The sequence below is a fragment of the Arvicola amphibius genome, chromosome 7 (assembly GCF_903992535.2).
Source record: "Arvicola amphibius chromosome 7, mArvAmp1.2, whole genome shotgun sequence".
Taxonomy (NCBI): domain Eukaryota; kingdom Metazoa; phylum Chordata; class Mammalia; order Rodentia; family Cricetidae; genus Arvicola; species Arvicola amphibius.
In genome coordinates, this window is record NC_052053.1 from 55,670,773 (window position 1) to 55,686,557 (window position 15,785).

Below are 15,785 nucleotides of genomic sequence, written 5' to 3' on the forward strand. Positions count from 1 at the left end.
GACTCAGGAGTCTTTAGATGGGGACAGTGCCGAGGAGTCTCTCATGACTCCATCCTTTTGGATCCCTTGCCGCAACTCTTGAAGCTGGCCTCAGTTCTCTGGTCTCTACATCCTGAAAGTCACTCTGCGGGGCCAGGCACTGAGGGGAGAGGCCTAAGCCGTCCTCTGTTCCAGACTGGGGTTCCCTTGCCCTTCCTGCTTTCATGTCAGACTTACAGCTTATGCTAGCCTGCCCAGCTGGACAAGGCTGTCTCCTGCCTTTCACCATCCTGACTTAGACACCACCTCTGCCCCTGAAATGTGTGTCCCCGCCAAGGCCAAGACCCACTACCCTGAAACAAGAAGTGCCCTTACAAGCCCAGCACCCCTGCAGCCCTGAAATAAATTTTGCAATTAGTTTCCAGTAGCATTTGTGAATTTGCATTCTGAAGCAAGATGTCGTCCCTGGGGTCGGTTCTGGGTGGTGAGGGCAATCTGCCTGTCATCAAAATGGTGTTCAGCTCAAACTTCTGAGGAGGGGAGCCATTGAAATGGCCCGAGTCCTGGAATCCCCATGGAAAAGGAGGGAACTGACTCCCATAAGTTGTCCTCTGGCCTGTATGTTATGTTACATATGTTAACACTGTGTGCACGCGCACATAGACACACACCACACACGAACAAATACTTGCCCAAGATAAACCAGTCAATGGTCCAACATGGATGGGGATGAATTCATGAACTCTCCACTCCTGGCTCAGGAGTTATTGGCTGTCAATGGGTTCTTGGAGGAGAGTCAGATTCTTTAGGGATGTGACCTTGGGAGGCTACTCATACTCCAGTGCTCTTTTGAGGGCCCGGCATCCATGCGCGTACAGGCTTTACTAAATGGACTCACAGGGTTATAAAAATTAAGAAAGACAAAGCTAGTAGGGGGATGTGGAGGGAGTCCTAGGAGTTGGGCAGTGGGAGGTGGATATGATCTAAATATGTTGAATGATATATGTATACATACATACTATATGCATTGAAAATATCTTTTAAAGGTGAGGTGGAAGATAGGTTGGAGAGCCCAGGGTATAGAGAGAGCAGGCACTGCTGGGTTTTAGATCCTGCCCTGTACCTAGGACCCCAGCATACACAAGGCTTGGAAAATGCTGTGACTTTCTGGAGTCTCAGCTCAGCTCCACCCTGCCACGTCAGTTCTAACCCCGTATTGAAAGAGCACTCACTCCATGAACGCCTGGCATATGCCCTCCCTCAGCTCCCTGTCCTTGCAATAACTCCAGCAGGGGTGGAGAGCTCTTCTCCAACAGTGTGGGGAACCAGATTCCAACCTCTGCCCTGTCTCCCACCCCACTGATGAGTCCTCTTCCTCCCATCCCACTAGGTGGCAGCAGTGAGCTAGGTCAACACCGGCATCTCTTGCTCCAGCACCTCAGTTCCTGTTGGATCTGCTCTTCAAAGCCAATTCACACAGCTTAGGAAGGGCCCAGCTTCTGGGCAGACTTCCACTTTTCCTCCCTTTTTAACCAACCTAATTAATATAGAGCTACACTTGGTCCACCCAGGGTCTCTGAAACAACCATGAAAAGGTACCTCCTCTAGAGTGAGGTGGCAGAAAAGATGTTGCTCTCCTGCTTTGTGCCTGTACCAGGGCCATGCCCAGGCTTAAAGAAGACTGTCTTAACCAGATTATATGATGTGATCCCTTATGTAATTGAGCAGAGATAAGAAAGTCATTGGTTTGATTCACACGAGAAGGCTTTGTGGCTGAGGGGGTCATTCAAATTGGGTTTTGAAGGATGCCTAGGGATTCAGCGGCTTGATAGAAACAAGGCAGTCCAGGCAGAAAGAGCAGTGTGGCTATAAGAGGAAGAGGGAGATGCCAGCTGACTGTGCCTGGAGCAGAGAGGGCGCAGGGAGAGAGAGAGGTGCAGGATGAAGGCTCTGGAAAGAGCCCCTTAGTCCTGTCTGCTGCTCCCCAAACCTTTATGACTGGGGCAGGGGCCTTCTGCGAGGGAAGGAGTGCAGATGGTTTTGTGCCACCTTGGACCCAGTCACTTCTACCTCCTTGCATGCTCCTTCCCCTCCCCTGAGCCACAGGCAGTGGGTTCTACCAGGGCTGAGAATGCATTCTGCTGATACTTAGCAGGGCCCCTGCTGCAGGAGAAGTGGCCACTAGCCCAGCCTTTCATCCTCCTGGGCTTCTGCCTGTTTTCCCAGGTGAATGGCAGGGGCTCTGCTGTGTTCTCGCTTATGAATCTCTGGCCTCCCACCCAGAGCCTTCAACGCCTTGAACATAGCTTTCTCTGTGTCGACAGCCCTGCATGTCTCTGGTCACAGCTGACATTCTGGGCATGACAGGGACATGGACATGCAGGGTGGATGTCATGCCAAAACTAGCACAGGACAGTATCACAGGTCTTCTGAGAGAGCCTGCTGTTCCCCATTCTGCAAATGAAAGACAGCACTTACGATCCTCCACATCCTAGGTCTCCAGAAAGAAATGCCTGAACACCTTTTGTAGGTGAGCCAATGATCCCCAGAAGTTGTGTCCCAGGGGCAACCCACATAGGGTTCAGGGAGGAAGCCACCAAGGCCCCTGGCATTGTCTGTGCCTCATTGAGACTTGAGAGTTCCTCACTCACCCCTCCCTCTCACTTGCTTCATGCACACCTCCGCCCAGCTCTGTCGCCTCAGGGAGGCATGCTGGATGGTGTTGGCAACCTTTGAGCACAAAGTCCCAGTCTGGGTCCTTTGTTTTCTGGCTCCTGTCTTGGACCTCCCCAACACCAGGCCTGATGTTAAGCCCAACACATCTCTGCTTCCCCTGGTCCTGAAGCCAGTCCTATTCTCTGAGATGAAGACCTGGCTGGTGAAGTCACAGTGGTGGGTACCCTGGACTGCTCCTTATTGATTTCCAGGCAGGTTCCTCCTCAGTGAGACAGCAATTCACCCACCCCCAAGAGAGCCCCAGCTACCTGTAAACAGTGGTGCCTGGCACCTCCAGGAAACACTGCCTAGGTGTTTGGGGCCCACACCCACTGCCCATGTCAGCAGGGAGGCCCAAGGCCTGTGTCGCAGACAGGGTGAAGGTGGTCTCTATGCAGAGTGAGCAAATTCAGCGCCAGGTCAGGGACATGGCAGATGCTGAGCTGGTCAACTCTGGGCAGAGAAGGTAACTCATGCTAAACAACTTGGACTCTATGCTCAGAACCTAAATGGTAGAAGGGGAGAAGTGACTTGTGTTAACTGTCACTGACCTACACACACACACACACACACACACGGGCATAGGCATATACTAAATAAATATTTTTTAAAGTGCTAACTATAACTACCAACCCTGGTGAAAAGCAAAAGCAGCAGCTTCTCTGTCTCCCCTTCTTCCCAGACAGCCCTGTGCCTCCACCCCTCCCACTTCAGGAGGACCCCCGGACAGCACAGGCAGAAAACGCCAACACCTAGTTTATTACCAGACATTGCAGAGGGCATCGGGGAAATGGAAGGAACCAAGACAGACAGAAGTACCAGACAGGCTGGACTGAAGCTGCTTCTCTCACTTGGAGCTGCCAGTTGTGCGCTTCATTGAATCTGGGGTTCCTCTGAGGTCCAAAGGCTGGGATGAAAACCCTACACATGCCCGTTAGACCCCTGTAAGGAAAGTGACCCTTTCTTTGAGCAGGACTGGCAGGGATGGCCAAAATTAGACAGAGTTTGAGAATAGAGGCGTGGGGGAGACCCTGCCACCTGGGCCTGCCTCTCATGGTCTCCCTGAGACTCAGTTGCAACCCCGTTAGAACACCTGTGTGTCCCCAGAGCTTTTGGAAAGGACACACAGCCAGCAACTCCCTTCCCAACCCCCCTTTACTCCCGCACCCCACCCCCCCGCCCCCGCTCGTCGCACCTTTCCAGGCTGCCTGAGTGCCTGGTTGGGAGGAGCTGGGGGCGAGAAGCAGGGATCATCAGACTAGGGTTGGGGGCCAGAGGGTGGGGCCGAGGTGGAAAGGACTCCGTTGCTACGAGAAGCCTTAGCAACGCACCCATTCAGCAGAGACAAAGGCGCTGTCATTTGAGCACAGAGGCGCTGCAGTGGCTCTTGTTCTCTCGTAGATGGCTGTGCCAGTGGGTGGGGGCTGGGTGGAGGGGGGGCTGGGTGGTGGGTGCCGGCCGCTGCGTGCTCTAATCCCGCCTAGCCCTGCACCCCACCATCGGCCTGCACGGGGCGCTCCCGTCCCTTTTAGCTGACCAAAAGCGGATGGCCAAGGCCGCCTCAAGCCTAGGTCTGTGACTACATCCCTATGACTACTCCTTTCTGTGGGAATGAGCCTGGTTCCTGCTGCACCACTGGCTACTTACTTGCAGCTCCTTTGAACACTGTGGGCTCTTCCACAGGCTACTAGACTGGAGCAAGCAGGGGCCTGGGGTTGACGCTGAGCTAACCCCAGCAAGAGTTCCTAAAGCAGGCTATAGTATAGTATAGTGTAGGCTAGGCTAGGCTAGGCTAGGCTAGGATAGAAGATAGGATAGGATAGGATAGGATAGGATAGGATAGGATAGGATAGGATAGGATAGGATAGGGTGGATAGGGTGGATAGGATAGGGTGGATAGGATAGGATAGGATAGGGTGGATAGGATAGGGTGGATAGGATAGGATAGGATAGGATAGGATAGGATAGGATAGAAGATAGGATAGGATAGGATAGGATAGGATAGGATAGGATAGGATAGAAGATAGGATAGGATAGGATAGGATAGGATAGGATAGGATAGGGTGGATAGGATAGGATAGGATAGGATAGGGTGGATAGGATAGGATAGGGTGGATAGGATAGGATAGGGTGGATAGGATAGGATAGGATAGGGTGGATAGGATAGGGTGGATAGGATAGGGTGGATAGGATAGGGTGGATAGGATAGGATAGGATAGGATAGGATAGGGTGGATAGGATAGGGTGGATAGGATAGGGTGGATAGGATAGGATAGGGTGGATAGGATAGGATAGGATAGGGTGGATAGGATAGGGTGGATAGGATAGGGTGGATAGGATAGTTCCAGTCCTGGCTATAGTATTAGGCCGTGTTGGTCTACGACGGTGGGAACTCAGGGTCAGTGTGGTTCACTGTGACTGCCTGTCTCCACCGTCCCCTAGGGTGAGGCTGAACCCCATCCCAAGACCTGAATAGGGCCTGCAGTGTCTTCAGCCTGGTCCAGCAGCCCACAGACCCCTTAGGTTGGGAAAAGCACTTGCCCTGCGCTTTGGAAAGGCTCATAAGGAGCCCTTTGTTAAGGACCCAGGTGCACAGGGTGGAGCCTGGAGGCTGGGCCAGGGATCAGGGGCTGGGAGACAGGTAGGCTTCTTGGACAAGGCCCATCTGCCTAGCACCAGCTCTAGAAAGGATTCCACCCATTTAGTCTCTCTCTTCAGGGAGGTTCTGTGTAGTTGTTTCAAATCACTTTCATCTTGGAGCAGTGTGATGAGCAGGGGTGAGGGGTGAGGGTGAGGGTCAGCCCAGCAAGAGCAGTACCTGAAGTCCCGAATGCTGTCAGTTCCATGGCCTGAGAAACAGAACATGGTAGATCGGCCCTTTCTCCCGTTCCCCTTTGCCTAGGAGCCCTTGTCCCTCCCCAAAGGGCCTTGGCTTTTAGGTCTGCCAGCCTCCAGGCTGTAGCTTTCCAGTGCTGAGGACAAGGCTTCTGGGGCCAGTCCTGACCTTTGCTGTGTTCCCAGCCCAGTCCATCACACTAGCTGGTCCCTTGTTCCAACCTTACTGTTCTCCTGGGATCTGTAATGGAATAGAAGGCAGTGGGGGTCTTGGGTTTATAGCATCCTAGTAGTTGGTGAATTGTGCACAGGCTAAGACAGGAAATGTGTTTTCCCTCCTTGAGCCCCCACTATCAACACCCTAAACATCTGCTCAGAACTTTACTCTGATTAGTGGTGAGGAAACTGAGGCCCAAGTACTTAATCCCAGCTCTTGTGTCAGGGGCTCATGCCCACGTCCATGCTAGGAGGGCTGGGTAAGCCCCACCTCTGGGGTACCCAGAGTCCCTGGTGGTGGTATTGGGGATGACAAGGCATTTCCAAGCTGTTCCTTGAGGCCCAATATTAGAGAGGTTCTGAGGTCTTAGTTTCTTTGTCTTTCAAGTGGGCTTATAGAATCTGCCATTGTTTTCCTAGCTCTGGTTGATTGATGGAGAAATCAAGGCACCAGACAACGCTAGGCAGGGGGTGGAGAGATTGTACCTCTAAGAGCAGCACATCTTCTCAGAGGATCCCAGGCTGTGGGATTCTCCTGAGTCATGGTCTGGGGACCTGAAGCCTATGGGTCAGAAGGGTCAGGGAGTGTCTGAAAGAAGAGGTGCCAGGGGATGGAGAGATGGCTCAGACGTTATGAACACTGGCTGTTCTTCCAGAGGTCCTGAGTTCAATTCCCAGCAACCATATGGTGGCTCACAACCATCTGTAATTCAATCTGGTTCCCTCTTCTGGCATGTAGACAGAACACTGTATAAATAATAAATAAATAAATTTAAAAAAGAAGAGGTGCCAGGCTTAGCCCTGCCTTTCTGGCCAGGGGCACCTGCTCTCCCCTGAACACCTCAGCTGCCGCCTTCTCTGCCATCCTCCATAATATCTTCCGTACCTGCAGGGTGGCACAGGTCAGACCTCCCTGGGTCCATCCTTGCATCTGTGGTAACCAGGGCTAGAGGGACCCCAGTCCACCCTCCCTTGATTTCTTCCCCACAGCCCACTCACTGTGCTCACCTCCCCATTATAAGCAGCAGAGACAAGGAGGATGTATTGGCCGTGAGGACAGACCTCATGTCACTAAGGAACCCCATCCACTCTGTGGCCTGGCCTCCCACTTTGCTCGGATCAAGGGCACAGGACCACAGTAGAGACACTGAGGGACAGCGAGAGACAGGAAGGAATCAAAGCCTGCCCTGCCCTCCCTCTAGCCCTTTGGTCTGTAGCCTACCCACTCCCACTGCAGCCCCCACGGGAGTGGAGAAGGCACTTTCCCGAAGACCCAGAACCACGTGTTTCACCCTGTGCCTCTACAGAGGGGCCTGGTCTCTTGCCTCCTTCAGGGACTGGCTGGGAAGTGCTCCACCTTCAGAGCAAGGGCAGAGCTTGCCACCCACAAAGTACCACCATATTTGGGTCTCATGTGGCCCTGTTTGATGAACAGAGAGTTCCAAGGTAGTGTGGTCCGATGAGTTAGACTTGGAGCCCGGAACTTACTCAGAGACTATCAGACAACATAAAAGGCAGCTACCTGTTCAAGCCTGAGGCCAAGACCAGAGAATATTGAACTCTTAGGTCTTCCAACCCTTGGGTCCCTGGTTCCCAGGCACAACTGAGTTGACACCCCCACCGTTAGCCCCTAGGACAGGTCACGAAGCCCCAGAGCCACCTGTCTCTTCTTCAGCCCTGGTATTGCCTTCCCTATACACTTCCCTTTCATATTCATCTCCAGCAAAGAAAAGCATCTTTTTAACTTCCAGACCTACCCTGATGCCTGGCACTATGCCTGATATCACTCATAGCTCCGCCCCTACAAATTGGAGTTCTTTATAGCAGCTTTAGAGGCCGGAACTGTCTGGTCCCACGGTCCCTCCTGCCCCATTTCTCACCAGCCCTCCTCATGTTGCCCATTCCTCTGGGTCCTACAATGACCCCTCTGCATATAGCTTTCACACCTTAGCTGAGAATCAGTCTTTCCCCATAAATAGCCGCTCTGTTCCCACACTGCCTTGATTGTGTCCATTGGTCTTTCAGCCTTGGTGGTACCACACTGTGAATACCCACAATTCTCTGGGGTGTGAACCAGAACTGGCCTGGGGATGGGAAGAATCTGTGAAGTATGAGTGAATGAATGAATGAATGAATGAATGAGCAAATGACTCTCCATTCACAGAGCTTTGGTGTGCATCAGGTAGTGTGTTCAGTTCTTTGTAAAGATTATCTTGGTCGCACCACCAGGAAGTTCCTTGATGTGTGGAGGACTTCAGTCCCCCTTAGACAGGTCTAACAGGGTAGATGTGAGCTACAGCTGGTTACAGAAATGAGATATTGCTCTCTTGCCATTATGGATCAGAAGGAAACAAAATCACCTCTGAAGAACAAGTGAGGCTGGGCCCATTCTGGTCTCACTGGACCTTATATCACTGTCCTGCCCAGTTTATGCCCAAGACAGAAGGGCAGGGCTGCAGGTGTAGTGGAGGAGGAGAGACAAAGAGATGGGCGGTGTGACAGAAAGCAGGGGAGAAAAGGAGAGCCAGGCCTGGGGAAGTCACAAGGAACCCAGGTCCCTAGGACATAGCCTGGCATGAGTCAGGGGCCTGTCTTACAGTACCATGCCCACAGGAACCAGGGACAGAGGCAGGGAAGGGGCTACAGATTGGGGAGGAGAGGGCTTAGAGGATGGAGACAAGCCTAGTGGCAATGGCAGAAAACAATATCAACTGAGGGGAGGGGAGACAGAGAAAACATGAGAGTCAGAAAGAATCAGAGAAAGTTTAGAAATGAAAGAAGCCACAGGTCAGGAGGATAGGGAGGGAGAGGAGGACGGAGAATCTAGTATGCCTGTCTACTGTTGCGCCTCTGACGTGAGTCCGCCCTCCAAGCAGGGCTGGAGACAATCCTGGACAAGAAGGGGCAGTGGCAGCAAGCTGGAGTGATCACCATGACAACGAGTTTCTGTCACCTGTGTTGAGCTAGAGAAACCTCCCCAGGGTCACTCATACACACGGAGCAGACCTGGGACAGAGCCTCTGAGTACTGGGGACCCCAAGCTATGCCAGGAGAGGGGACACAGCACCCAGTTCTCTGCATTTAGGCCCACAGGGTCCTAGGAACCATGCTTACTCTACCATTGACGGGGTCTTCCTTAGTGAGGCCCTTTCTTCTTGCCCCACCCTCTCGCGTGCAGATGTTTCTGTGGGTGTGTACATGTGTTTCTGCAGGAATGTGGGGCACATGCAAATGCATGCTTTTGGTGGTCACAGGTCGATGTGGGGTCTCAAACTCAATTTTCATCCACTTGATCTTTAGTCAAGGTCTCTCTGAACCTGTGATTCACTTATTCAGCTAGTCTGACTGGCTAGTAAGGTCCAGGACCTCTTATCTCCACGTCCTCAGAGCTGGGATCATAGGTACATGCTGCGACACCGACGTTTTAATTGGATACTAGAGATCAGAACTCAGGTCCACATCCTTGGGTGACAATTACTTCCTTACCAAGCCATCTCCCTAGGAAATCCTTTCTTTTTCTCAGTGCTAACCTAGCAGAGAATAGCCAAGTCTCCCAGGTCCACGTAGGCCAGGTCCTTACCCATCCCTGCCTTGTGCCCTCACCACCCTTTTTTTCTATATTTTTTCTTTCTTTTTCTTTTTTTCTTTCTCCTAACCCTAACCCTAACCCTAACCCTACCTCACCACCCTTTATCTGGGTCCTAGGCAGCCTCTACTTTCTGGATGTCACCTTCAATGGGACTTTTTCCTGCTGTATCCCCAGCACCTTACATGGTGGGTGACCTGACTGTGACATGAACGGATGAGTTAGGGCTCCCCTCTCAAGGACCTATCTGCAGGCAAAGTCTGCAGGCAAAGTCAGCTACCCAAGATACTAAAAATCCAGATACAGGCCAGGCAGTGGTGGCACACTTCTTTAATCTTAACACTCGGAGGCAGAGGCAGGGAGGTGGGTCTCTGTGAGTTCAACACCAGCCTGGTCTACATCATGAGTTCCAGGACAGCCAGAGCTACACAGAGAAACCCTGCCTCAGAAAACAACAACAACAAAATATATGTTACAGCAGGATGTAGGACTCATCTTATTTCCTCCTGCTTTGCAACCTCGGGCAAGTAATTAACTGTACAAGGCCTCAGTGTCTCTATAAGGGTTTTTTGCTTTGTTTTGTTTTTGTTTGTTTGTTTTGGTTTTGGCTTGGTTTGGCTTGGTTTGACTTGGTTTTTCGAGACAGGGTTTCTCTGTAGCTTTGGAGCCTGTCCTGGAACTAGCTCTATAGACCAGGCTGGCCTCAAACTCAGAGATCCGCCTGCCTCTGCCTCTCCCTCTCGGCTTGTTTGTTTGTTTTTGAGATTAAACTGTGAGAGCTGAGCCAGAGAAATCTCACAGGCATCAGAAGCAGGATTTACCGGCTTAGACCTCATCTCCAAGGGCATCTTGCTGCTCTGAGGACACAGGGCCCTAGACAGAGTTTGCCCTTGATTTTGGGAGCATGCCTTTGTTCAGTCTTGTCCTGATCTGTTCTTCTTTTTGACCCTGAATGGGAGGGAGGGTAGGGAGATCTGGCATGGAAAAAGGGGACCATCCCCCGTGGGACAAGGCAGCAGTGGTAGGGACCACTCCTTGGGGCCCTCATCCTCTTACCACCTAGCCCCCAAGATGGCACCATCTGTCCCAGTCTGGGTCCCTAACAGATCTGTAAATCCTGTAGATAGGGACACTCAGTTTCTCTGCCACCAAGCCCATGATGGCTTCATTGTATGACTTAAATATCAGCCTCCTGACTGAACCCTTCCCTAAACCTTTGTCTTCACAGATTAGGTGGCCTGAGACAACCCTGCAGTGACCTAGGGTCACCTAAGGAGAGAGAGTCCTGGTGATCCTTGAAGGGGTCCAGATACCATGACCTTTGACTTCCCCTTTGGTAGGACTCAGCTTCTTCAGCTGTCCAATGAACCAAAAGTCCTCTCTCATGTCCTACTTGTGGATGTGAGGACACCACTTGCCATGTCCTTTTTTTTCTTTTTTCTTTTTTTGTAGCATGCTCCACTTTGCTGTAGAATGCTTTCTGTGATTGAGCCTTACCCCCTGTTTAGTTCTGGCAAAGCATACACACTCAGTGAACCAGAGTTCTGCCATCCTACATGGCCAGGGTCTAGAAATACCTGAAAGGAATTGAGGCCCACAGCAGCATAGGCCCGGGCTGGGTTCAGGTGTACCAGGAAGCCAGCCAGTCAGGTCAGCCCAGGACAGGTAGCAGAGCCAGCACCGGCTTTACCAGAGCCCCATGAGGAAAGGAAGCAGATCTGAGAGGCCAGCATGCTCCCTCAGGTCTGGTGGATGAAGCAGTAGCCAGGAAGAGGGCCTGCAGCTGCTGGCTGGAAGAACATTTTGCAAAGCCCTTGGATAGACCTTCCTTCCTTCTTAGTAGGGGTGGTAGTACTGAGAGATGAGATTTCACCCCAAGCCTAGTTTGCAAAAATGAGAGCAACTGCCCAGAACTGGGCAGAGATATGGGCCGAGCCAGGAAGGCTCTGCACCCCTTCTCCAGGAGCCTGGGCTCCCTGTATTCCCAGGGAATTGCTGACTTGAGTGGTCATGCTGTATGGGGATGGGTCAAGTGAAAAAGGGCATGAAGGAGGTCACCCCATCATGCTCCAGCAGCCATGGGGAGTAGGAAGGGCTCTTGGTAGAGCTGGAGATTTGGATCTTTCCCCTGACCCTAAACTGGGATGTCCTGACTTGGGGAGTCCTCCTGTCTTGTCTCAAGCTAACTTTCAGCACCTTCTGCAGAGAGTGAGGCCCCAGGACAGTGGCTGGTAGACACAGTGCCCAAGCATAAGTGCCATCTAAGTAAGGACACATGTGCTCCTCTGCTTCACAAGGTCTCACTCACACTTGGCCACACATCCCAACACAGACTCACCATACTCAACTGGGCTCATGTGGGGTGTCAGCTTGCCTTGCACCCCAATCTCATCCTGTCTCCCTGCTGGGACTCATCACATCCGGAACCTGATCTTCTGCTGCAGACCAGGCTGTGGGCTCAGCATGCGTTCATGATGGTGGGCGCTGGACACGGTGACCATCACCACACGGACCAGGATGCAGGTGTTGGCCTGGAGGTTGGGTGCCAGAGGGCAAGGGAAATCCCCTCTTCCTGATATGTCCTTCCCTTGTGGCACCCACACCTCCAAGTTCACCATCACGTCCAGACGTCATGTAGTCATGAGGTTGCACTGTTAGGGAAATGGCCACAATGGCCACAGGAATGCCTAAGGAAGGAAAAAATGACCTCAGGCCATGCCACCACCCATTTCTCTCAAGAATCCAGCCCACAGTTGTCCCCTGGTATCCCAGGGTCAATCTGAGAACCATAGCTAAGCATGTGTGTGTGTGTGTGTGTGTGTGTGTGTGTGTGTGTGTGTGTGGCGAGGGATAATATTGGTTGCAAAATGAGAGTCACGACTGGCCTGAAGCCTTAGGGATGGGAGCCAGTGAGCAGGAAGGGTAGCGACGGGCAAGTGTTAGCTGGTTCAGATTAGGAGCAACAGTGGAGGTGGGGAGCTGAGGCTGCTGAGTGGCAGGGCTTGAGAGAAAAAGGCTGGGGAAAGCTAGAGTCTAATAACTGAGCTCACATTAGAGACGAGTATTAGGTACTGCTGGGAGAAGCAGTCTGGGGTTGTGATGGGTGCTGAGTGCTCAGTGGTGCTGGGTGCTATGTATTGGGCAGTTCTGAGGTGCTGTTGGATGGTGAATGGTACTGATGGGTTGGGGATGGGTCAAGGTGTGGGGCAGTGTTGGAAAGCAATGGAGAAAAAAACAAGAAATGGGATCAGGGGTCCTCAGCCCAGCCTGCAGCATCTTCATCCTGGGGCCTGGGTGCATGCTCACAGCTACCACCTTGCTCCATTGGCAGCCAGGAGAAGGCAGCCAGAAAGAGAAGATAATGGCAGCTGTGACAGCCACACAGGCCACCTGGAGAAAGATGGAGGTCACCACTGAGATCAGCTCTGGGCACAACTCAGCTTGATCCCAGGACCAGGTTTGGCATTCTTGTCCAAATAGGAGTCAGGGGAAGGGCTCTGTACTTGTGCCATCTGGGTCTTTCTTCTTTGGGATTTGTTCCCTACCAGGGCAAGGATGCCATCAGCAAATAACAGTGGGAGGAGATACGGAAAGGCCTCCCATGCTTTGCTGGTCCCAGAGCTTACAAGTTGGCTGCCACCATGTTGGCCTTCGCCCACTCACTGGTCATGAGGAAGCCCTCAGCAGAGGTCAGGGAAAGAATGAGGTTCTTGTGAATTGTGGTCTACTTAGAAGTGGGGACCCTGTAGGCAGAAGGGTTGGCTAGTGAGGGCAGCATCATGAGCCTTAAGCCCTTCAGCCTAGTCTTGTCTGCGTCCCCTGTTACTGGGCTCAAACAGGCAGCAAGAGGCACAGCTCACCCTAGGGGAAGCCCCAGGCCAATCATGGGGATTGCTATGGAATCTGAGACAAATAGAGCCCTGATATGGGACACTTCCTTACCCAGCCACCAGGAAGAGTAGGAAGGTGGTGGCAAGAGCACACAGGGACATGCCCACAGTCCACAAATGACAGAGTCCTCAGCAGCGATGCCTCTTCAGGACCTCCCTGACAGGGAATTACAGTGAGGAATCAATCCATCCCCATCCTGGTTTGCACCAGACTCACCCTGCCTGGGAACTTCAAGTCTTCCTCAGGGATCAAGGATGGCAATGGTACTAACCACTAGGGACCAGGCCTGCACACAGTAGATGTTTAATAAATGAGCACTTGAGTGTATCTTTCTTGCTGGATCTCCCTAAAAGCTACCCCTCCAGGTAAGCTTCCCCTGACCCAGCAGAGTCCTGGGTTGGAAGTGAGTGACACACCTAGGGATGGTCCTAGGGGGCAGGTGATACCATAAGGATCCCAGACAACTGTTAGAAATGAGGCCACCAATGGGTTATGATGTGACAGTTACAGGGCATAAGCATGTAAGTTTTCCTGCCTCTTCCAGACCAGCGTCTTTTCACAACACCGGCTGTCTAACTTGACCTCCTAGCACAGGAACACTGGGTTCCTTTCTGGCTCCAGGGAGTCCATCTTGCCTGGCCTGCTTTGGAGTCTGCTTCCCGCTGACTGAGTCCCCTCTTCCTCTCACACTCTTCTGGGCTTATGATTTATCTGCAGGCTCCCCATGACCACCAGGACAACCTCCTGAACCCTAGATCCTAGAGCCCATAGCTCCATACATCCCTACCAGACACCCAACCATTTCCCCACATGGGTCTTCTCCAAGCCCAATTTCCAGCAGGGCCTTGGTCCCTGACTCACCTCCAACTGCCTGTGCAGGATCTCAGGATGAGTTGGCATGGCTTCCTTCCTTGCTACCTGCAATAACCTCCCTTTGCAGCTGTGGCTACCCTGTCTCTCCCTTGCTCACCTGGACTTCAAACACCTGCAGCAGGATGGCAAAACTAGGGCTGTGTGGTTGCAGAAGCAGGTGGTAGAATTCAGGTGCACCGTGAGCAGCCGCTGGTGGCCCAGGAGCCCTGTTGACTGAGGTTCCTGCAGCTGTTCAGTCCCAAAGAAACACACAGAGGTTTATATTACTTATAAACTAGTTGGCCTATTAGCTCAGACTTTCTTATTAACTCTTACATTGTACATTAACCCATTATTCTTGTCTGTGTTAGTAATGTGGCTTAGTTTTATTAGCGAGGCATTTTCATCTTGCTTCCTCTGTGTCTGGGTGACAACTGCAGACTGAGCCTTTCCTCTTCCCAGAATTTACCTGTTCTCGTCACCCCGCCTATACTTCCTGCCTGGTTTCCCTGCCTATACTTCCTGCCTGGCTACTGGCCAATCAGAATTTTATTAAAACAATACAAGTGGCAAATCTTTATAGGATACAAGACTGTTGTCCCATAGCACTTTCCTGTTTTTTTTATTTTTTTTTTTATTTTTTATGTTTTTGGGTTTTTCGAGACAGGGTTTCTCTGTAGCTTTGGAGCCTGTCCTGGAACTAGCTCTTGTAGACCAGGCTGGCCTCGAACTCACAGAGATCCGCCTGCCTCTGCCTCCCGAGTGCTGGGATTAAAGGCGTGCGCCACTGCCGCCCGGCTCCTGTTTTTTTTTTAAAAAAACAAACACTCCTTTGTTTAATGCTTTTATTTAACCATCATCTGTAACAACTTGTGACCAACACTCTCAACATACACATACAAAGACAGAAATAAATACATGAATATGGAACTCACTTGACACTGCAGTTCCAAAGGAACAGACAGGCTTCAGAATCTTCTGTGGAAAGACCTCGGGGTAGGAATGTGTACAGGAGCATGGGGCAGGTATAAACATAGTGTGTGTGTTCATGTGAGTGTGTGCATGCATATGGGCATGCGTGTACATGTGTGTGCATGCACGTGTGTGTAATTATGTGATTTTCTGCAAAGTTACCACAAGCATAAATTGTAGGAAAGACAGTTGCTTCAACAAGCGCTGCTGAGAAAGATGGATGCTCACCTGTAGAAGAACGAAACTAGATCCCCAATTCTCACTTTGTATAAAAAAACAATTCTGGTAAGATGGCTCAGCAGGTAAGGGGGCTTGCTACTAAGTCTGATGACCTGAGTTCAGTCCCTAAGGCCTACATGGTAGAAGGGGAGAACTAATTCCTGTAAGTTGTTCTCTGACCTACACACCCACACACACGCACACCCACCCACATACATACACACACACATACACACATACACAAACTCACATACACACTGGTGTGGCTAATGTAAAGTATTTTCATGCATGTGTACACACATAAATAAATGTAAAAAAATCATAATTTATCAACCTTAATATAATGAATGCATGGAACTCTGAATTGGGGTTGGACATGGTGGTGTGTGTGCCTTTAGTCTAGCATCTAGGGGCAGAGGCTGTGTACCTATTTAAACTTGATGCTAGTGTTGTTTACATAGCAAGTTTCAGATTAACCGGGGCTACACAGCAAGATCTTTTCTCAAATAAAATAAAATAA

The 15,785-nt window shown here is 51.3% G+C and overlaps 1 protein-coding gene across 1 annotated transcript; it reads right to left on the reverse strand.

The window, feature by feature from the left end:
* Positions 1 to 12,445: 12,445 nt before the first annotated feature.
* On the reverse strand, positions 12,446 to 15,092 carry Adgrd2 (adhesion G protein-coupled receptor D2). Its single transcript, XM_042055396.1, is given in 8 exon segments — positions 12,446 to 12,721; positions 12,972 to 13,074; positions 13,274 to 13,326; positions 13,328 to 13,378; positions 14,193 to 14,237; positions 14,240 to 14,274; positions 14,277 to 14,323; positions 15,010 to 15,092. Coding segments are annotated over 8 exon segments (693 nt in total).
* Between the last annotated feature and the right edge of the window lie 693 nt (positions 15,093 to 15,785).